The sequence below is a fragment of the Portunus trituberculatus genome, chromosome 16 (genome assembly GCF_017591435.1).
Source record: "Portunus trituberculatus isolate SZX2019 chromosome 16, ASM1759143v1, whole genome shotgun sequence".
Taxonomy (NCBI): Eukaryota; Metazoa; Arthropoda; class Malacostraca; order Decapoda; family Portunidae; genus Portunus; species Portunus trituberculatus.
In genome coordinates this window covers 11,500,907-11,525,638 of record NC_059270.1, presented here as the reverse complement: position 1 = coordinate 11,525,638, position 24,732 = coordinate 11,500,907, and the positions used below count along the sequence as shown (strand labels likewise).

The 24,732-nt window shown below is 40.4% G+C and overlaps 1 protein-coding gene across 2 annotated transcripts in view; it reads right to left on the bottom strand.

Moving 5' to 3' along the window:
• LOC123504488 overlaps window positions 1-24,732 on the bottom strand; it is a 166,348-nt gene that overhangs the window by 16,240 nt on the left and 125,376 nt on the right. The window contains exons 2-3 of one of the 2 annotated variants that reach the window (XM_045255040.1): window positions 20,581-21,034; window positions 18,747-18,824 (exon numbers count right to left, since the gene is read on the bottom strand). In XM_045255040.1, coding sequence (XP_045110975.1) covers window positions 18,747-18,824; window positions 20,581-20,640 — 138 coding nt within the window. In that variant the 5' untranslated portion in view covers window positions 20,641-21,034. The remainder of the gene's footprint in view (window positions 1-18,746; window positions 18,825-20,580; window positions 21,035-24,732) is intronic. The other variant, XM_045255039.1, reaches the window with a different exon arrangement.

Genomic DNA, 24,732 nt, shown 5'->3' with positions numbered 1-24,732 from the left:
TTTCAGAATTGTTAGTGCAGATTTTTTAACCTTTTCCCTCTTGAATGTCATCGTCCATAAAACCAAGCTGAGTGTCGTGAGGATAGGAGGCAAACCGACACAAAGGTATACAGACAGAGACGCCTTAGAACTATATAAGTATTCATATTCAGTGGACAACCTAAGGAGAGAGAGAGAGAGAGAGAGAGAGAGAGAGAGAGAGAGAGAGAGAGAGAGAGAGAGAGAGAGAGAAGAAAGGAAGCGAGACAAAATACAATGTGCAGGGAACGGTAACGCTGAAAGACGTGGTTACCTTCTAATTCCCTGCCACTGTCCTCCTCCTCCTTTTCCTCCTCTTCTTCTGCTCCAACCCAAATTATAAAATATCACCTGTTACAGAAAGGAAAAAGAAAAATAGCAGGGAGTAAAAGTAATAATTTTGAGCGTCTTCACTTGTTCACCTTGAATTCACATCATAAACATTTTCAAATCGTATAATAAACGTGAACTTGACATTTCCTACATCATCTTTTACATACTGGCGAGTTTGTGTTGGGTACGGGAAAAAAAAAACTAGATATTTGTATTATAATATTAAAAGTAAAGAAATTAAACAAAATCTTTCGTGTTCTTGAAATCGGGAAAAAGAAATATACATAAAGCCAGACTGAACCTTCAAGCCGCTGCAAATAATGTTAGCTGTACTCAAAAGAAAATTGAATATAACACGCATAATCTAATACCATGCCGGCAATCAAGGAATTAAAGCGTCATACGAGCTTATCATTACAGCAGAGAGCACACCCAATGTATTTTGTTACGGAAGTGAAAGAAATATGCGGTTTTCTGGGGATAATTGAATTACGGACGAGGGCAGACCCACGACCTCCCGTCCCGCCCAGCGTAAAAATATAACAGAGTAGCCGCCCTCAATAATGGCCCCTTTGCCTCCCGCTGAAGCACTCCCCTCCACACTGACCAAAGAAAAAAGTGGGGAGAGAGAGAGAGAGAGAGAGAGAGAGAGAGAGAGAGAGAGAGAGACACACACACACACACACACACACACACACGAATTGCTTCTAGAAGTCAAGAAATCTCTCTCTCTCTCTCTCTCTCTCTCTCTCTCTCTCTCTTTCTGCATCGCATCACCTTTTATTCCTCACACACTCGGCTCCACCACAGCCACACCACCACCACCACCACCGCAAGCCGCCATCTCACCCACTCACTATAAATGACTTCAACTCGATCTACTTCCACCACCACCACCGCCACCGCCACCACCGCCGCCGCCGCCAGAAAACCGCAGTCCTCTCATCATGAACCCCAATCCTTGTCCTCCCCCATCAGACCCGCACTCACCACTGCATCATGCCTACCTGCCATTCCCACCACCATCGCCTCCACCACCACAACAACTACGACCACTGCCTTCGCTGCCACCATCAAATCACCACGACTGTATACCATTATCTACCTACACCACCTCAGGATACCTCCCAAACTATGTCCGCTGCTCTCCTGGCTACTACTACTACTACTACTACTACTACTACTACTACCACCACCACCACCATGACCACCACCAGTATCACGTTGCTAATTCAGAACATTCCCACACAACTCTCGGCCGCCTTCACACACTCCGTCTTCCTCGTAATTGACAGAAAAAAAGGAGAAAAAAAAAAACGAAATTACAATTCTATCCATCCTAAGCCACGCCCTTATGTTCCTTTGGCTAATGTAAAGGGAAGAGGAGGAGGAGGAGGAGGAGGAGGAGGAGGAGGAGGAGGAGGAAGGAAGGGGAGTTAATAAGGCTACAATCTTTCCATCTCTTCCCTATAAACCATCCCATTCCTCTGCCTTACATTCTCCATCTCACCTGTCTTTCTTACCCTTTTTTTACCCTCATTGAACCTCCCACAAGGCTTTAGCGAACTATATTTATTCCTTCCTCTTTTTTCTCTCCCTCTTTTCTCGGCCACATGGGAAACACCTGAGGATCGGCCACTTCCACTAGAGCAGGAGAAATGGTGCGGTGTTTCATCTCCCGACTCAGGTAACAGGTAACAGGTAGATTACGTGTGCCAGGTAAGGCGAGCGAGGGTCAGACTGCCTGGGGTTTGATAAATGGTTAGTTCGGTCTTGGTCCAGTGGTGTCTTGCATGTTTCTCGTGTTCTTTATTGTATCTTGAAAATATTACGTTGAATAGAAAAAAAAGTAGAGAAATTGTTGGTAATTTTGAGGTAACATTAGCATCTTCATGTGAGCGCCAGGTTTGTCTAGTTTTGGTTTGGTTTAAATTTATGCACTTCATTAATTTCTCTGCTGATTCCTTTATTGAGTAGATCACGATTTGAAAAGGCATCATACTTTGCTAGGAAATAAACTGTCACTGTCTGGGATTACTAAGATAAGGTGAATTCCATAACATAGCAAACTCAAATGTGTTGTCTTCCTACAGATATGGATCGGTTATTATTCAAGGTAATAGAAGTAGTGAAAGTAAGTATACATTTCAAAGTTTGCTATAGTGTGTCTTCCAGCAAGGCGTGAGTTTCGTTTTCTGTCACGACACGATGAAACTATTATACGTAACAGGAGAAACTGCATCATATTAACACCTACCTCAAAATCTACTCATTTATTTTTTATATATTCTTTTACTTATTTGTTTATTCTCTCTCTCTCTCTCTCTCTCTCTCTCTCTCTCTCTCTCTCTCTCTCTCTCTCTCTCTCTCTCTCTCTCTCTCTCTCTCTCTCTCACACACACACACACATTATAATATCGCGCACATCTGGACAGGTTGATGGCAATAAAGATCTCTGCATGTGTTTATTTTGCGCTTCGCTTGTCTTACTCCACTTGGCTCAAACATCCTCAGTTCTCTCAACTCTTTATTTATCCTTTTATTTTCAGCTTCCATTCACGGCAGGAAATTAAGAGCCTCAGCATACAATGGCAACAAGAACACCTGCAATGTCTCAGTCACATAAATACACCTTGAGAGAGAGAGAGAGAGAGAGAGAGAGAGAGTTGGTGTTGAAATTAGTAAAGTGGTACTGGGCTTGAGACTTTTTACATGATAGGAATAACCTTAGCCAACTTATACATCGAAAACAAAACTACAGCTTATAAAACGTTAGAACATCTCCAGCACTCCTGTAGTTATTTGTGGGGTTCCTTCAGAATTTTGCTAAACTTGAGAAGCAGCCGCAGCAGCCAAGAAGAGTTCAGACATGCTCCACTTGAGGTGTTCCCTTCGTTAGTTTGGTTTGGTGGCTGTGGTGAGGTGAATACTACTGAGGACACAGTGCTGCATGTCACATCCGGGTCACCACTGTGTGTACCCTCCCATGGTCACCCATTTATGGACCAACATGCAAGGTACGATGAATAGGAAGCTTGTGTGTATGCCATCTGTCGCACACTCAAACTCTGGTTAAACTGTACTAATCTCAAAGGTTTCAGCGTCTTGCCTCGCCTGCTTTTAACAAGCGTTAGTGGAAGTTATGGAGGGATGTTAGAGGCTGTTACTTGATTCTAATACAGTGATAGTTTAACAAGATTCCAACTCAGCATGGTCAGAAGTAAAGGATTTTGTGTCTCGTCTCTAGTCTCGCCCGCTTATAACAGAAAAAGGAATGTTGGATAAAAAAAAGAGGGGAAAATAGAAGAACAGAATAACACTTGCGAAAAAAAAAGAAAGGAATAACTGAGGAGAACGACAAAAAAGGAAGGAAGAGAGGAAGAGATGAATGCACTGTGCAGTTCACAATCTCTCCTTTTTTTTTTTTTTTTTTTACAGTGGTTATAACATGTAGTGGAGGTTAATGAGGGTTGTCAACAGCGTCTTCATTATCATATTATGGAGACACTTTAACAAGGCTCCAAATCTGACAGGGTTTATGCTGTCAAACAATTCGTGGCCTCATTTTGATTTGGTATAACACGCAATAATGGACGCTACTTGGTCTTTCAATTATATTTTCTTGGTAACAGTGATAGTCTAACAAGGATTCTGAATTACCAATGCGAAAAAAACAGCCATGAAAAAAATAACAGTAATATCAGTGGCTTTTGAAAGTATAGGCCTGGTGAGAGACCCGGATGTCTAAATTTTTCACCATAATTCTAATCTCTCTCTCTCTCTCTCTCTCTCTCTCTCTCTCTCTCTCTCTCTCTCTCTCTCGTGACCAATAAATTTCAGTGTTCCGGCTCACACAACGGAGGCACCAGCTCTTGCTACCTTCCTGATATGGCACGGTGGGAAGAGGAGGAGGAGGAAGAGGAGGAGGAAGAGGAAGAGGAGGAGGAGGAGGAGAAAATACGGACCGGTAGGGGAGTGGTGATGGTAGAGGTTGCAATGGTAGTATTTATGAAGGCAATGAAGGTGGTGGAGAGAGAGAGAGAGAGAGAGAGAGAGAGAGAGAGAGAGAGAGAGAGAGAGAGAGAGAGAGAGAGAGAGAGAGAGAGAGAGAGAGAGAGAGAGAGAGAGAGAGAGAGACAAAGGACCACCTGACCTCGTGACCCTCTGCAGCTGGGTCTTTATGAGGCAGCAAGGGTGGCGACATACACAGACTGCACTGACTCACGCAAAGAAAGATGCACGTGGGAATAATAATAATAATAATAATAATAACGATAATAAGAGTAGGGTGGAATCTGCCTCAGTATTCCATGTTCCTACTTATGAAATGACGATAGTGTGGAAGAAAGATAAAAAGGTTTCGTTATCTGTTATATATAAATTTTTCTTTTTTTCCAGTAAGCAAAAAAAAAAAAGTTAAAGACACATAAATAAAAAGTAGATAACATAATTACCAATAAAAGGAAGAAAAATGTTTGATTTATGTACAAACGTCATCTAATGTTCTTCTCACACTAAAACGTGCCATCTTCCAACATGTGTTTCTAGTAGTTTAGGGGGTTTGCAGAAGGCGACTTTAGAGAAGTGTGGGAAAAAAAAAAACCTTTATGAACCTTCGAATATTCTCGTGAGACTTTTCACATGTGGGAAAGACGGCAGGTCACTTGTATAACTATCATCACTACTACTACTACTACTACTGCTGCTGCTGCTGGTGTTACAGTGCGTGGCAGAGACGTATATATGCGTACCGTTGTAGTTATGAAGTGGTAGAAGTGCTTAAAAAAAAAAAAAGTGTCGTTATCTGTTATCTTTCGCTTTCCCTAAATGCAAAGAAAAATTGAATAGAATAAATGAATGAAAAAATAATGGAAACGAATGAAGCTTTAAAAATACATAAATGAAAAGTGAATAGCAAATAACATAAACGAGAATAAAAAGGAAAGAAAAGAAATGATTTATATTCAAACATCATTTTGCTGTTCTCCTACCAGTGTTGTTACTGCTACATCTGTTACTATTATTGTTACTACTACACCTGCTGCTGCTACTGTTATTGATGCCACTGCTGATACCAGTACTACTACTACTGTTACTACTACCACTTGTACTACCATCAATAAAACTATTACTATTATCATTTTTATTATTATCATTATTATTATCATCATCATTTCACCATCATGTGTTAAGCAATCTCCACTGGCTGACCTTCCCCACCACACTGCCCCCCTCAGCGCGTCTCTCTCTCTGCAGGTGCCACGCAGGCCCGCCGCGATACACTGGTGGGGCACAGCAGGGTGGTGGTGGTGGTGGAGTGGGAGAGGGGAAAGGCAGGACGCAATCAAAGCTTCTTCTCAGCCAGACAAAATAAAAACATATATAGAATTTCCAGTGTTCCTTTCTGCCTTTGTGTATATACGTATGTTCACCAGTTTTTATTTATTTATTTTTTCTGTGTGTGCGTGGATTGGAGGAGTTTGAGTGTATATGCTACCATCTGTGTGTTTGTCTAGCTATTTGTGCCTTTTCCAATAAATTAACTTATCTACCTGTTTAACTATCCGTATATCTATCTACCTATCTATCTATCTATCTATCTATCTATGTCTCGTCATGTGTTCTAGCTAGTCTCTCTTCGTTCAGTCATCCATCTTCCACTGCCCTTCCCATCACCACCACGACCTGCAACAACCACCACTACACCCACACCATACATCTCAACCTCCCCTTCCCTTCTCGCCATCCGTCTTCCTCACTTTCCCTCATTAGCGCCACACACACACACGTAGTCACGCGTGTCTTCCTCTTTAACTCTTACTTTCAGAGACCCATACGGACAACAACAACGTGACTAGCCCCTGCCGCCCTGGTCTCCCTACCTCTACCTCGCCCCATCCCGCCCTTTGCGTCCCTCAAGTCAACCTCCCTTTTCCAATTAATGACCTGATTGCAGTGTGGTCTTTTTCTTCTTTAGCAGTGTATTACATGGACAGAATTACACATTTAACGATGGCGCCTCGTATAATGAAAACTGTCACTGTTGCACGTGTAAGAAGGAAAGAAGGAAAAATGTAAGAAAGGAGGGGAAGAATAAAAGCATAGGATAACACTAATGAATAAAGGAAGGATAATTGAGTAGAATGACAAGGAAGGAAAAAAGGAAAGGATAAAATTGTGCAATGCAGTTCACAATCTCTTCATCGCCTTGGCATCAATGCGAACGATGTGATTTAGAATTTGCTCAACTCTTGTCTTCGTTTTCCTTTACTTCATCATACACGAGGTTGAAGCATCAGTTTAGGTTGTAAGTGTTGTAAAACATGACAACAGTGACATTCGTTCCTCCATTTTTCTTCCCAGGTAGTAAAATTAGTTAAGTGAATTAAATGTATCTTAAAATAGACTTACTGCATTAATTTATTTTTTCCAAATCCAAGATCTAATAAGGCAATGCGAGTGATCCATATACGTACAATACGATACGAACAGCCTGGAGATGATTAATGAGATCCACTAATCAACAAGACGGGAACACCCACGCCACGCCACGCCACGCACCATTAAAAGTCCACGGAGGGGGCAAAAAGCAACACACGGTTCTGGCTGGTTGTCTGAGGTGCGCGAGAGATAGAGAGAGAGAGAAAGAAAAAAAAGTAAAGAAAACTCGCTTCTAGTTGAATTAATTTTTTGCTGCATCTCCACTCTCCTGTCCGTCCAACAAGTCGTGAGGTGGAAAGATAAAAGGACTCCTCAGCGACTCCCCTTACTACTCTTACCAAACTGTTGAGTGCATGCAGCTCACGCGGGAGGGACAAGCTCTTCCCCGCCGCACGCACCGCAGATTAGTAGCTTCGAGATAAACGTTACAACTTTTCTCACATGGAGTCGTTTATATTCACTACGTAATCTTGTAAAATGTGACAGCTTCCCATTTCATACCAGCACTTCAGATTACGTGTGTGTGTGTGTGTGTGTGTGTGTGTGTGTGTGTGGAGGTGCGTGCGTGCAATGTGTAACTCAATATAAGTAAGTAAGTGTGATGTGTGTGTGTGTGTGTGTGTGTGTGTGTGTGTGTGTGTTGCAAGACCTGACGTGCGTGTAAAGTGAGCACAAACGAACACACGAACAGACAGACACACCGACAGACAGAGAGATGGCTGCACACACGCGTCTTTATTTTTGGGGAAATGGAAAGAAAGAACTGTCATCTCCTCCCTTGATCTTCGAGTCAGAGAGAGAGAGAGAGAGAGAGAGAGAGAGAGAGAGAGAGAGAGAGAGAGAGAGAGAGAGAGAGAGAGAGAGAGAACCCCACCAAGAATGCACTTTCCCTTTTCTTTTCCGTTGTTTGAATGATCCCTTTCTCGCGCTGGTTTTCTTTTGTCTCCAGCTCAAAGAGGACAGCCAGACCAAGATCTTATCACCGCAGCTTGCCAGAGGAATTGAGTGCCAGTCAGCGGCGCGTGATCCGTCTCTCCGCTCACCCACAAGACCATTTACGCTGCCATTGCGTGAGCGAGGAGAAAGGGATTGGAAGAGAAAGGGATTCGAAAAAAGACAGAACGACTCAAGAGTAAAATAGATCACACGAGAGCAAAAATAGAGAAGGAGCGGGATTTTTTTTTCTTAATGCAGGAGAGAAGCCAACCAAGGGCAACAAAATATTAAAAAAAAAAAGGCCCACTTCAGTGCTGGTTCCGTAAATGGGAGTAAATGAGCGAGAAAAAGGAATAGGGCAGGATTGGAGGAAAGAATAGAGAGATGGAGAGAATGATTATAAGCTAGTTCTTGTTTTCGTGCTTTTCCGGAATTGTGAACATGAAGTATATGTACACTATCTACCACTTCTACTACTACTACTACTTCGGTAACCTGATACCCATATTCGTCTGCATGCACACCCGTGATGAACACAGACAGTCGCACACAGAGTTGCTGGATAATTGGGTACGTTGCGAGTTTATATAAGAATATTATCAAGATGTTTGTTTATTATTCATTCCTCCAGCAATGAATTCACTTGTTTTTCGATATACTTTTCTGGATGAAATTTTGTGTGCTTTTACAACTGTCAGCACTCTTAGAACGACAGAATAATTCTACTACAATAAGGCGAGATAATGGTGACCTGACTTGACGTTTTGACACCTAAAGACAACATGGCTTGTTTGAATGTTGCTAGACGATTTACTGAACGAAAATATAATAACAGGTAGTAAGATAAATGAACATCACCTTTTTGCTGCTGCTGTCTGTGGTTTATTTCATTATTGTATGCTGAATTTCAACCACATTTGAATAAACTTTGAAGACACTCCATCCAAGGTCAATCAAGGACTTACATAGCACATGAATCATTCGGTTCAGTGGTTCACACCAGCACAGATTGGCTGAGTGTACCTACTGCATCTGATCAAACTGAGGAATGTTAATTAAGTTTTATTCCTGAGTGGTTATATACCTGAGAATGTAAGAGAAAACTGTGTTGACATCGATGTGCTACTTATCATTTGAGGCAAGGAATGAAGATTACGTGCGCATGTCTCGCAGATTACTTAAAAAAAATTATGAGCGAGGAAAAATTTCAAAGTAAAAAGTGTCACTGAAGAAAAGGAAACAAGGAAAAAATATTCCAATAAATGCCGTCAATGGTAAATTACAAAAATATTATACTGTGTATGAGGTTAGATCAGCTTGGCACCCAAAAACTGTTTGCTTAAATTAAAATGAAATGCCAGTTTTTGATGTGCCATGTATTACTGCATGTGACACTTCTATGTGACTTACTCTGCCCCACATATTTTCTGTTCTTTTTACCATGTACGTACATTTCTCTGCAACGACCTCATAGAACGGATGCGAAGCCCTTTCAGTAAATATGTGTCGAAATATGACGCGCTCCCAGCCTTCAGCAACACACACACACACACACACCATTTGCTGCAAAAAGTGGAAATCTGCATCCCACGTACCACTCCACGGACGCAGCACAATGGGTGGCGCCGAGTGGTGTGTGCGGAGTGACGTCAGTGTGTGTGTGATGGGTGGCGGCGGCGGGAAACACATTATGGCTTCACCTCACCGTGTTTATTTACCCTCGCTTTCTTATCTCTCGCCTTCACCCTTTCACTCTGAGATCACCTGATTTACTTGTGTCACTTTGTATTGTGTGTGTGTGTGTGTGTGTGTGTGTGTGTGTGTGTGTCTATTTCTACATCGTGTGCCGTTTATTTTTTTGTGATCATAGCAGTTCGTTGTTCATTAGTCTCATTTCACTGCGGAAGGAAAATAGTCGTATATCAACTAAAAAATAACTTTTAATCTAATGTCATTTATTTTAACGAAATTACTTGTAGTGGGCTTTGTAAACACTGAATGGGAAAGTGTATCTAAGAATAGGAAACTCGTGTTGTAATTTTGGTGAAGCATGATTAAATATATACGTAATGTAATAGAATAGAAGTTTGTTGTTCGTTTGTTTGCATTACTTTTACATTTCGAATAACAGCAACAAAAATAGGCAAAAGTGAGTGAGGTGCGTAGTAAAGAATCAAGTAAAATGTTGTTCTGTTAAATTCACTAAATAGAGTATAGTTTATGTATATGAACGGCATCTGTCCAGTGTTAATTCGTATGCAAGTTTTATATTATATGAAAAAAATTGATTGCTGAAGCTTAATAAAGAAGTTATTCATACTACTACTACTGCTACTAATACTACTACTACTACTACTACTACTACTACTACTACTACTACTACTACTACTACTACTATCACTACTACTACTACTACTACTACTACTACTACTACTACTACTACTACTACTACTACTACTACTACTACTACTACTAGAAACACCCTAACACTATCACTACCTTTTCACTAGCACATCCCGTCATTCACGCCCCGCGGCAAACCGTCTCCTGCCTACATAAGCTTGAGGACCCCCACCCTGTGCTTCCCGCCTCGCCACCACGGACCTTTCACTAACACACCTCGCCGCGCCAACGACAATAGAACAATGACACCCACTCCTCCCTCCCAGCAGCTCCACCTGACGCCCTGAAGAGGAGGAGGAAGAAGAGGAGGAGGATTAAGGTGGGAAAAGGGAGGAGACGAGACACTTCCCCAAGACGAATGTGGCTAACCGTGTAATTTTCCGAAGAGCACCCTCATTTTTTCTTAATCCAGTTAAATTACTAGTTATTCTTCAAGATAGCTGGCGGCGAGGAAAGGTACGAGTATGTGGTCATCTATCCATTGAACTTTGCTCTTCCAAACACTTCACCCTTCTCTACTTTTTTTTTTTTTTTTCGTGTGTCGTGTTTCCTGAAATTCTTGGCCACGCTATTCACATATTCGCAAATGCCATCGTCAATTTCCACTATTCCTGCATGAGATCACATTCTTAACCCTTTCAATGCCAGGACATGTTTTCATATTTATTCTGTTTACTATTTGGTGATTTTACACAGCTTCAGAAACTTACGTGGGGATTAAAATAGTGAAGACTCAGGCCATTAACCATCTGACGTCCAGTAAAATTGCCGAATCACATCCAAAACTCATGTTAAAACTGCATCTCGATACTGAAGAGGTTAAACGTTCTGAGGACCATATACTGCAATATCTCTGCATGCATACCGACTGCTTTCAAAAGACTATATGAAATTACATAGACTTTTATCGCCCTCTTCAGTATCTATAACATATTTGAAACTTTTTTGTGTGTTAAGGTCTCAAAAAGTATTTCTTAAGCGTATAACAGACTTCATCGACTTTTTTTTTACTCTCTCTCCTGTTTGATGTCTCTATGCAAACAACTTTTTTCAGTGCTAGGAAAGTTAAAGAAGGGTTATTGTAGCAGTGAAAGTGGCTTTTTTTTTTTTTAAGTCTAGTGATGGACTGATACGATTTCTACATTATTAACCGGAAAAACCCTTGAAAACCCAACCATTATTATTTTTTTTTTTAATAGTCGTGATGAGAGAGCAAAGCGCTTCAGAATACCGACTTATGTCTTATCAATACTACTTTCTTTTCACTAATGGAACTTTGAGCGATGTTTTCATGATTCTAGGGACAGTCTAGCAAAGATTTAGGAACGAGTTTGCATCACCAATAGGAAAAAAAAAACATCTATGAGAATCCGACCAATCATGTAACTTCGGGAAATAGTTCAGAGTGTTTTAAAGCACGAGACTTTTACGATATACACAATAAGTTTACCTCTCGTTCTCCCCACCCATCATCCGTCAGCTGCATAGATTGAAGCCTGCTGGGACGGCTGGCAAGGGTTACCGAACATGATGCCTATGGACAGTAATTTGGGTAACCGGGGGATGATGTAACAGATGACCTTGTGTTTTAGGTTGAGGTCAATAGCCTGGACCACCGCGTCGCCTAAGAACTGAGGGAAAGGACCAGACTTCACTGGACTACGTGTTTCCCGCCACTGCCCTTTAACGTCCGTGCTTAAGTTATGTGAAGTTATTGCAATATCTGATTAGCATACGTGTGTATTTCTTTTTGACTTCAATGGATTTTCCCTGAATGTGACACAAATGATCTGTGGCAAATTTGTATTGTAATTCTGAAAAAAAAGAACATGAAACCAGCGACCGCATCTGGAATGAAGTACGCAGTTACCCAAACCTCACATCCCTGCATTCCATTCTAGCTTTTTGAAATTATATAGAATTACTCCAGTGAAGTATCAAGCGTCAAACTGTAATTAATAGTGAATGCGTTTTTTCTTTTAATTCTCAGCGTTATTTCTGTTATCATTTAAACTTACTAAAAAGCATATGAAATCACAAATTATATTACTTAAAGACAAGATTCGTCTCTCCTTATTCTTCCCCCCCTGACTTTACCTTAATTTAAAATGATACCCAAAGTTTTCCACGTCTTGTATGTACGAGTATCTCTGACTGCCGAACATATTTACAGTACCAATGATCAAAATATTATCAATGAAAAAGAAAAATAGAAATAAGTTAAAGGATGAGAAAAGATGAGAACAAGGACAAAAACAAGAATAACCAGAACAAAACAAAAAAGAACCAGAGCAAGAACCCAAGATAAGATAGGATGCAATAATTATGATTCTTGAATGACTCGAGGAGGAGGAGGAGGAGGAGGAGGGGGAGGAGGAGGAGAATAAAAGCCAATGAGAGTAGGTAAAATTAAAAAGATAACGAGAGAGAGAGAGAGAGAGAGAGAGAGAGAGAGAGAGAGAGAGAGAGAGAGAGAGAGAGAGAGAGAAAGGCAGATTTACAACTAGAAAAACAAAATCTCTCTCTCTCTCTCTCTCTCTCTCTCTCTCTCAAGTTCCCACCTGTGAGCGTCTCCTAATTAACCTGAAGCGGGGCAGCAACACCTCACACCATTCACTTCACTTCACTTCACTTCACTTCCACTTACAGTTTCCTTCCACTCTATTTCACCTTGCGCCATTGTCTTCTCTAATTTTCCTCTCTTCGTGAATTACATTTGATCTTTTCTCTTTTTTTTTTTTTTATCTCTTTTGGTGTTTTATTTTTTGTTTTTGTCTTCGGTTCAGTTAATTAGTTTACTTCCACTTGCATTTGTCCGCGTCTGGTCTGTCTGTCTGTGTCCGTCCGTCCGTCCATGTGTCGTGTGTGTGTGTGTGTGTGTGTGTGTGTGTGTGTGTGTGTGTGTGTGTGTGTGTGTGTGTGTGTGTGTGTGTGTGTGTGTGTGTAATAATACAGATTTTTTTCTTTTAATTTTTTTTTATAATTTTCCCTTTTTTTTTTTCCTTCTATGCTTTTTATCAATTCGTTACATTTTTCTTTCATTTCCTTCGCCAAAATTCTGAAAAAGTAACTTAAATAACAGTTTTTTTTGAGATATTAAACGACACACACACACACACACACACACACACACACACACACACACACACACACACACACACACACACACACACACACACAAATATTGATATTGATATATTTTATTGGCTATTCAATACATTACATACTAATATTTGTTGGTGTTATGTAGCCAATGTTCAATAGGCCAAGGCTCTATTATGAACCTTTAATTAACCTCTAAGGAGACAATAAACGCATGTTGAGGCCCTCTTATGTACCAAACTCGGGTAAATAGAAGCGTGAATAATTATAATACTATCAGTAAAAAAAATACATATATACTTAAATATACACACACACACACACACACACACACACACACACACACAGAGAGAGAGAGAGAGAGAGAGAGAGAGAGAGAGAGAGAGAGAGAGAGAGAGAGAGAGAGAGAGAGAGAGAGAGAGAGAGAGAGAGAGAGAGAGAGAGAGAGAGAGAGAGAGAGAGAGAGAGAGAGAGATAGGATGGGGCTGTTTACTATCACACGTGCAAATCTCAAGGACCAAACCAGCCTGTATACCATTAGAATTGTAATTACACGAAGATAATACGATAAGGAGAAGAGACGAGAACAAAGGAATGAGAAGAGACGAGAAGAGAAAAGACCAGGGAACACAGAGGCACGGAAGACAAAGAGAAGGAAATTATATAACCAGGAAGAGAAAGACAAATGAGTAGGGAACTGCGAAGACGGTGATAAGAGAAGAGAAAAGCCAGAAGAGTGAAAAGAAGAGAAAGGAGTCGAGAATATAGAAACAGGATAGAAACAAGTGAAATCGTATAAAAAGAAATATTAAAAAAGTTATTGAAGTGAAAAAAAATAGAAAATAGAAACAGTGATGAGAAAAAAGGAAAGCATATAATAAGGAAGAAGAGAAAAAAAAAACAGATACAAGAAAGAAAATCAAAGCCTACAACAGCGAAATGGAAAAAGAAAAGAGGACGCAGAAGAAAACAGAAAAGAAAGAGAAATAAAAAGGAAATGTAAGAAAAGAGAAAAAAGAGAACTACACAGAGAAAAAAAAAGCGAACAAAGAGAGAACAGAAGAAAACAGAGAAAATAGAGGAAACATGAACAAAGACGCGACCACCACCAATACATAAGATTCTTTACAACTTTGCCGGTGTCATTCATCAGCACGCAGCAAAACAGATTCCCAGAGACTTGAGCAACACGGGAGGAATGGACGAAAGACGCTCACCACTTACTCTTTCTCTTTTCCTCCTCCTCTCTTAGTGAAGGAGGAGGAAGAGGCTGAAAAGGAGGAGGAGGAAGAATGATAGGGATAACCTTTCTTCTTAACCATGAAAACTAACAAGCAGGTGAGCTACACTAAGAAAAACCAGAAACAAAAGTTGAAAAGTTTGACGAGAAGCCTGAGCAAAATGTATTATCGCTCGGAAACACCGCAAGGCTATCCTCGGGTTATTGAAGAAGATAAGACGCGAATCTACGATCTGGTAATCTTCATCCTGCAGAAAACATACAACGAAAGACGAAAACTCACTAGGAATGAGGGAAAAAAAAAGTTAAGTTCTATCGGTGAAGAAGCAAAAGAAGTACATCCTGTTGTTGTGTTGTTGTGTGTTTATTCAGTAGGAACTTGTGAGGTTATCACGTCTTGACAACACAATACTTCCAATGGATTAATGCTGAGCTGAAGTGGAAGAGTATTTCTCTCATTGGATTTTTTTTGTCACTTATTTACTAGTGGTGGTTTAAATGTCGCCTTTAAATATATATGTACGTTTATCTAGCAAGAACATATTTTCATGCCAGGAGTAAATAGAAGTCTTAGGTTAACTTTTGAATTATAAAGGTTTACAAATAATGCTATGGTAAATAATATGAATGTGTATGCGGAGAAAATTTTCAGCGGCGTGCATAAAGGCGATTTAGTTTTCAAGACACCAGACATCTTGAAAGTCCACGTCGTGAGGAAGAAAAGGAGGAGGAGGAGGAGGAGGAGGAGGAGGAAAATGATGAAAGGCAGTGTGAGCGAGAGATTGCCAGTAACATCGCTGCTTAAATATGAGTAGGAAAGAATCGCTGAACGTGTTGTGCAAGCGAAACGTGTGCGTGGGCGGGGCGGCAGGGAGGCAGGGAGTGAGGGAGGGAAGGGAAGAAGGGAGGCACGCATGTGATAAGCAGCTTCAGAAGAATAGTAGTCATGAAAATAGCAGAAAGAAGAAAGTAGGAGAAGAAATACAGCGTCTGAGTATGTGAGACTGGAGAATGTCCGCTGATTGGAAGTCGGTGGAAGCATGTAGTATTACTCGTTGTTATGTCCAGGAGGAAGACTACACTAGCTCGAGACACTTGTGATGTAGTTGGATGGAGTACAGATGACCCTTCACACAATCAATCACACACTTCATCAATTAGCTTAAGACTTTTTCTGAACCTTAACAAAATAGTCTGGTAGAAAAGTTGAGTTATAATTTTACTAGAACAATATGAGTGTCTATGTAATCTTGTGTCTCATTATCTGAAGGTAGTCAAACAAAATCACATCTGTCATTTGCATTTCAGATATCAAGGTCTTCGCGCAGTGCAGGACGTTACCTTACTGCTGTGCTGGACATGAGAAGCGAGAGGTATTACAAAGGTGGTTAAAAATGTTGGAGAACAGGGTATTTATGTTTTTCTCCCCCTCCTATGACGTGAACTGGAATGTTGGAGAGCCAGGAACATCGTGAAATCGATACGGAATTAAGTCTTCATTTTGGAAAGTTTTCTATTCTATACATATTTCTTTATCTCTTCCTATTTTTTGCTTACAAGAACTCTAGGCAAGGGTAAAAAAAAATTGATATTCTCCTCAATAGCTATGCGTATTTTGCTAACCAATATCACGTGAAAATAATAAAAAAAGGTAAAGAGGAGAAAACAGCCATGTGGAAAGAATCGTCCTGACACGATGTTTAAAATAACCATAGAGATGCGGAAGACACAATATGGTAGAATAAAGTAGAAGAATAGAAGTGAAATCAAAGTGGAGGAATACTAAAGTGTAAGCATGGTGGAGCTGAAGAATAGATAAAGTTAGAGAGCTAAAGGTGAAGAAAAATAATAAAGAAACAATAGACAGAGATAAATAAAAGATGTGGAAGAGAGAGAAGAGGATAATAAAGAAGTAGTTGATAAATAGAAATAGGTGCCAGAATAGAGAAAATAAGATAAAAGAAGATAAAGATATTGTAAACATTAGATAAACAATGAAGGAGGAGGCAGAAAAAAACAAAAACAAACTGATTAATGAGACCTGTGTGCGTGTGATGAGAATGTATGCGTGTGATGGGACTGTTGTGCGTGTGATGGGACTGTGTGTGTGATGGGACTGTGTGTGTATGATGGGACTGTATACGTGTGATGGGACTGTTGTGCGTGTGATGGGACTGTGTGCTTGTGATGGGACTGTGTATGTGTGCATCTGATGGGACTGTGTGTGTGATGGGACTGTGTGCGTGTGATGGGACTGTGTACGTGTGATGGGACTGGACTGACGGGAGGATCCGCAAGTAAGTACACACGTTCTCTTTACACGTACACGCACGAACGCTTACATGAGCATACACTACTCGCCGAATGTCTCTCTCTCTCTCTCTCTCTCTCTCTCTCTCTCTCTCTCTCTCTCTCTCTCTCTCTCTCTCTCTCTCTCTCTCTCTCTCTCTCTCTAACCTCATATACAATCTTAATATGTATACTCACTCTTGGACACACCCACACACACACCCACCCACCACACACACACACACACACACACACACACACACACACACACACACACACACACATTATTTCTATTACTACTACCACTGCTATTACTACTACTACTACTACTACTACTACTACTACTACTACTACTACTACTACTACTACTACCACTGCTCCTACTAGTCCTAGTACTGAAATAAATAAAATCAAAGAGAATATTAACTACAGAAAGAAAGAATTAAAAAAAATGAGAAAACGAAAAAAAAATGAGAAAACGAAAAAAAGAAAAGAAAAAAATAATAGAAGGAACCAGTAGAAACGGAGGAAGTTTGCAAAAGATAGAGAAGTCTCGAAGAAGGAAACGAAAGGAAGAGAAAGCTTGGTGAACCGTTAACGTGGAAAAAGAAAGGAGAAAAAAAATAAAAAGAAGAAAAAAAAATGAGGATTTTAACACCAAGTCGGGAGGCATAGACGTAATCTGGGAGAAAGAAGGAGAGAAAAATATAGAGGAAAGAATTGAACGGGGAGAATTAAGGAAGAATGAAAGCGCAGTCACCGGGGAAAGAAAAAGAAGAAATAGAGAAAATACAGAAGGAAGAAAACGAGATGAAGAGAAGGGTAAAGAGAGCCGCTAACGTGCTGGCCTGCGTGACAACCACTTCGATAACCAACGTCATTTGCCGCAAAACCTCAAATTTAAGCGAAAAATGGAACTGTGGGAATATTTGTGGGTTCACGCCTCGCCCACATCAATAACTCATCTCTTCTCCTTCTTCTTCTCTGTCTCTTTGTTCTCCTTCCTCTCCTTGTGCTCTTCCTTCTTGTCCTTCATCATGACCCAACGGCACCATCAACAACAAGAGCTACTACTACTGCTATGATTACTACTACTACTACTACTACTACTTCTACTACAGCTAAACCACTTCCGCCGTCTCCAAGTTGGTACATACACTTAGGAACACACCCAAAAGCACCACCCACCTCCACCACGGCAGCAACCACCTTTGTAATCGCTATAATCATCACCACAGCCCTTCCTACCAACACCAACACCACCACCATCGCTGCCACCGCTGCTGCCGTCTCCACCTCTGCCACATCCGAGTTTATATTCCTCCCACATCCTCTTCTTCACATAAAAAACGAACATAATAATGATAATAATAGTAATGATAATGCTAATAATAGGAAAAAAATGCAGGACACAGTAGATTGATAAAAAAAAGTAAAACAAAATTGTGTACTGCATTTTTTCCTCTTTTTCTATTCTGATGCGATTTACATAGAGAAGCCTTCATGATGGTGTCTCAGAGAACGTTATCATACAGATCACTACGTGGCTCTAAGATATAGGGTAGTTCAACCAACATGGAAATTGGTATGTAGTCAAAAGAAAAATATTGGCTTTAACTGAAAGAACGAAATATTTCTTCTGCACTAAAACTATTACCACTTCTTGTTTTTGCTCTTGTTTTAGTTATTCTTGTTATTGTTTTTCTTCCCTCCTTCTCTAGCTACTTCTATGATGATTACTATTACTTTCTCAACTACTACTACTACTACTACTACTACTACTACTAAGACGACTACTATTTTTTATGTAGAAGGGCGTCTGATCTATAGCAACAAAAAGGACGTAAAAAAAAAAAAATCCTCCTCTTTCTCCTCCTCTACCTATTGGTCTTCCTTCTCCTCCTCCTCCTTTTCTTGCAACCACTAAGCTATCAATATCAGTAAGAGCAACAATAACAGCAGTGATGACAACAGTAACACTCACCTTGGCCTCCAGAGTTTGCAGCTTGTTGACCCTGGGCCGCATGCCTCCCACTGAGCCACCAGAGGGCAGCAACGTCGACTGTGTGGAGAAAACAAGGAGAGGGTGGTTAGCGGGATCTCTCTCTCTCTCTCTCTCTCTCTCCTTCCCTTATTTAGCTTCCCTTCTCCCTTTCCCTTTTAATCTTCACCATCTTATTTCCCTTCCTTCATCTCAAGCTATAATTTTCTTTCCTATTCAGTTCTCGTGCATCTTTCCTGGTTTTCCTTCACCTCTCCCTCACCTCATCTCACATCTTCACATCATAATTCATCACCTACCCTCTTCCTCTCTCACTCCCCTCCTTTCCCTTCCCTTCCTCCAGTGTACTCCATCTCCTTCCCCATCCCTTCCCCTACTTACTCACCAGCAAGGGGAACTATAATAATTACCACCTCTTCTTAATTGTCCCCTAATTATCTTCTTTAATGACTGGCCGTGTCTCGAGATAATGGCCAAGAATGATTCACCTTCGTCCTCTCGCTTTCTTCTCCCTCGCTCTAAAGGCGAGACCCGTTGTATCACCTTCAAAGTTATTGTATTACGTTCATTATGTTTTTCTTATCCCTCTCTTTTTTTGTCATTGTGTTTCTGCCTCTTCACCACGGAGAAGTTTGTGTGCGTATGAGTTTGAGAAAAGTTCTGGTTATGTATGTTCTTGTTTTAAGTGTTTTGATTTATCATAAGTTTAAATTTTATTTTTTCTCTGTTTCTTCCTTTTGTATCTCTTTGTCTGTTCATTCAAGAAAGTTACTTGTTGTGTTAAACTTGCAGAGTAGAGTATTTATTGTGTATATCAAATATGCAGTGAAGGTTTGACTTTGCTTTTGTTTAAGCTTTCTTTTATGTCTTGATTTTCGTCCGTAATCCAGCAAAACTACATGAAGGAAGCAAACACAAGTCTAAATTGTCTCACAAAACATTGTCTTGCATCCCTATACGCCATACATGTAAAATTAAACACTAAAAGTGACAAAGATTTACGTTCTTAAATTTTTCATTGTGTGAGCAGTATTGCTTGAACATGTAAAATTATGTACATGTCTTACACTAAACAATGCACACACATCCTTCACTGCACAAGAAAAATACATGCAATAAAATAAAAAAAAATCCATACTTTATCGATATGATCATAATAAAACAACAACAATTAAGTTACTATCTCATAAACGCTGCGCGACGTGTTGTGCGTCATCAAAAGTCACATTAGTAAATAGAGCTTTCTCTTACTCTCGCAATCCCCAAAGAGCAATCACCTTATGAATTACTTCACTGAAGTTTCAGTTTTCTACATGTTGGGGTTCCTCAGGGAATGGGTGGCTAAGTTATATGAGACTTTACCTACCAATAATCACCTGCCTGGCTGTCTGTGCTCGCACCAGGTGAGTGGACGAGGCCCAGGTGACTCAGTCACAGTCTCACGCAGCAGGTGGCACGACAAACACACACACACACACACACACACTTCATCATACTCTTACCTCCAGAACCTGAGTTGCTGCCTCCTGGTGGGCGACTGGAAGAAGCACACACACACACACACACACACACACACACACCTGCAATCGCGCACATATACACGAAGCACGTACTTGAGGCATGCAAACAGAAACACAAATTACACACACACACACACACACACACACACACACTAAAGAAAAGTTCAGACAGTATATCTTTCTTTCTTTCTTCCTTCATCACTTCCTTTTCTTCTCCAGTTTCACCACAGTCTTCCTTCCTTTACTCTCTCACTCACTCACCCTTCCCTCTCTCCGCCCCGCCCCCCTTCACTCACCGAGGGGTAGCCATACAGGGAGGAGCGGCGGTGTCGGCCACTGGAGTCTCGGAGCCTCATGATGAAGGGTGTCGGAGCTTCAAACCCGCAGAGCAAACCCTCACAGCTCCGGGAACGAGTCGGCACGCGCTACGAAGCTTCATAACTTTCCATTATGATCATGTTTTTTTCCTTCATGCGGCATAGTTTTATTCTGTTTTTTCTTTACAATTTGTTCAGTTTCAGCAGTTGTCTTTCTTTTTACAGTTGAAGTTCTTTAGTTTAATGTTCATCATAGCAACTTTGTATACAGAACTTCCTAATTTTGCCTTTTCTATGGCACTGCTGTTCAGATATTAAGTACTTTTTAGGTTCTTAATTGAAATAAAAAGTTTTTTTTTCCTGTTCAATCAGTAATCTTCGAAAAAGCTCACGTTTTTTTTTAGACTTGCGGCAAACACGTCGATTCTTTACACTACAGGAAATGAAATAATTTTGTTATAGTTTCTGATTATATTTATATATATATATATATATATATATATATATATATATATATATATATATATATATATATATATATATATATATATATATATATTTTTTTCTTTGTGATTTCCCCGAAGAAGTCTTGGTAGTGTGCAGTCCTCACCAAAACTATGATTTTCTTCTCTATATAGTTTTCGCTTGACTTAACTTCCTGCTCTCTCTCTCTCTCTCTCTCTCTCTCTGATAACAGTGATCATTTTCGACCTCTTCACTTACATACTACAAGGGAAATGAAGCTGTATCTTGAAAGTAATGACACCATAACCACTACCAACAGTGATGACGACAACTTCCACAACCTCCACCACCTCAATATAACGAAGACGAAAACCACGGCATCAACATCAACAACAGCAACAACAACAGCAACGACAACAACGACGATGAAGACGACCATGCACTGCGACACGAGTGCTTGCAGGCAGGTTCCCCGCAAAGGTTCACCAGGATGACAAGAAAATAAAAGGCTGGACAGTGGATACCCTCTTATTGTTTTCTTGTGTCGCTTTCCTTTCCTGCGTGTTTGGTGGACTCCGCCTAGAGAGAGAGAGAGAGAGAGAGAGAGAGAGAGAGAGAGAGAGAGAGAGAGAGAGAGAGAGAGAGAGAGAGAGTGCGTGTATCAGGGGGTGGGGTGAAAATTTTGCTTCACTCGAGTAATGAAAGATTGATCAATATTCCCACGGCGTGTGTCTCTCTCTGTGTGTGTGTGTGTGTGTGTGTGTGTGTGTGTGTCGCCAATCCTGTTCTTCCTTCCACACTATACTCTTCTTTGTCTTTCCTCTCCAGTACCCAGCTGTTATTTTCTACTTCTGCCATTTCTATTTTCTTATTTTCCTTCTATTTTTTCCTTCCATCTCGTCTTAATTAGCTCCTCACAAACAACCTTGTAAGAATTCCCCTTTGATTGTTTCTCCTTTTGTGTTCCTCTGTGTTATTTCTCTTGCCTTATGATGAAACAGATATTAATTTTTATCTTTTTTTCTTCATTGATTTCCAGCCTTGTTTGTTTTCTCTCTCTCTCTTTCTCTCTTTTTCTCTCTCTTCGGTAACTTCAACAATAAATATCCTTCTTCATTTAGTCTGTCTGTCATTTCTCTATTCACTTGTGTTCTGCCTACAGGTAAGACACACACACACTTCTTCATCTGTTCTCATTTTCCCTCATCGATCTATTTGTCTTCATTTCCCGCTCACACAAGTCCATTATGGCCTCACCACTTTATTGACCTACATATCCTCCTTCCGTCTGTGAGAAATAACCCTATTCATTACTAAACTTTAACACCTTTTCTCTCTCTCTCTCTCTCTCTCTCTCTCTGCACAACTTCTCTTTTGTATTCACTTTTTCTCCTTTCGCTTCTCATTCCTTCATTTTTATTATCTTTCAATTCTTTCTTTAAATTTGGTAATACATTTTGTTCTTCATTTACATTCCTTCCCTCCCTTTATCCTTTTTACTCTCTCTCTCTCTCTCTCTCTCTCTCTCTCTCTCTCTCTCTCTCTCTTTCCTTTCTCCTTTTCCCACATAGCACCTACGTTATCATTTTCCCGCCCTTACAACGTCACTTTTTTTCTCTCTCTACTTATCCACAACAACACATGGCTAGCAGAACCCTCCCCACTGACGACACCACCCACCCTCGCCTTCCCACACATCAATAATTCCACCACCTTGCCTTTCCTTCCCGCGCCACCCATCCCTCCATGAGTGGGTGGTGTATTACCGGGTGGCTCAGGTGTGTGTGTGTGTGTGTGTGTGTGTGTGTGTGTGTGTGTGTGTGTGTGTGTGTGTGTGTGTGTGTGAGAGAGAGAGAGAGAGAGAGAGAGAGAGAGAGAGAGAGAGAGAGAGAGAGAGAGTGCTGGGAGAGACAGTGGGACAGTAACCTAGATGGATGGATGGACAGAGAGAGAGAGAGAGAGAGAGAGAGAGAGAGAGAGAGAGAGAGAGAGAGAGAGAGAGAGAGAGAGAGAGAGCAGTAGTGCATTTGGTGGTTATAGTTTGGTTACTCATATACCTCCTCCTCCTCCTCCTCCTCCTCCTCCTCTTCGCTCTCCAAGGTCCAGACTTTCCATAGGGTAATTACTGTCATTTGTTTGTTAATGGTCTCATAAATATACACAGGCTTTAATGGAGGTCGCCGGCTGGGAACTGGAACATCACCGCTCAACCCTTCCACTTAGAAATCCTGTTGTTGTTTTCTTGACTCTAATTTTCAGTACTATTTAAAGTTGTACGTATATTTTTTTTTATCATTGTCGAGAACTTCTTAATCTTTTCTATACTGAGAGGTTTCGACAAGTTAGAGGTGTTATGGGAAGATACAAGTGGGTAAATTAAGATACTCTCCTCGTAACATGTGTCTGTTTTCACCTCCTTCTCTATCTTTTTCTTTTTTACAAATTTGACCATCACTCTTATCACGGGAGACGCACAGCAGCAAATCACTTCTCATTCTCTATACTGGCCAACCATTTGCATTCACTGTGTTGTGGTCTCTTCAAAGGAACACCGGATAAGGTTATAGTATTCGTGGTTGTAAAATAACACACTCAAAGAAAACGAAATGCGGTTTACGTGAATAATGGAAAAGGAGAAAGGAAAAATTGAATGAGAAAACAAAAATGGGGAGCTAGAAACAGGATGGGTTGTATAAGAGAGAGAAAGAATGAAAATGCTATAAGAGACAAGAATGGAGGACGAGAACAACACTCGGTAAAAAAAAAATAAATAAATAAAATGAGGAGAGTAGGTAGGAAACGTAAAATAAAGTACGTCTATGCATTGTCATTATTATTATTATCATTATTATTATTAACTCTAGTAATATCACCACCACTACCACCATCAACATCATCATCGTTACTGTTACCATGGGTTTGCAATAAGCGCATTCTTATAAAACTAGCAAATGAATCCTTTTCTCTCTGTACTAACTGACGAAAATTATTTACTGTACATGTCTTGCAAATTCTAAATGGTAAAGCTGTAACTTCCACTTTCTAAGACATGACGGCGTTTCTTACAATGAACAAAAAAACAACAACTTTACTAAACTATCGTAATTTGAAAATGGAAACAAAAGTAACATAACATTAAAAACAACTTGAAAAAACAGAGGAATGGACACTGAAACCTTGACGAATCACAGTATTTTCAACTCTTGTCTCTCATCACCAGCACAAACAAGGAAGAGAGAGATGGTGGAAAATCGGGCACACACCTGGGTTACGGAGGCTAGGGTGAGGAAAGATGGACAGACAAGAAGGCAAACTGGGAAGCAACACGCTGGCAAAATGACTGAAATGACTCAAAGATTACAGAGAGCTCAATCTTTAAACGACTGCAGGAAATTGAAAGACAGACGAATTTTGCTTGTAAGGAAAGAGCAGAGACACAGGTACGAGGGAAGGAAGAACTGATGAATATATGATTGCAGATGAGTATGCTTAAAGAGAGAGAGAGAGAGAGAGAGAGAGAGAGAGAGAGAGAGAGAGAGAGAGAGAGAGAGAGAGAGAGAGAGAGAGAGAGAGAATTTTCGTATCTCGTAAAATCTTATAAACTTAAAAATGCTCATTTCATCAACACACACACACACACACACACACACACACACACACACACAC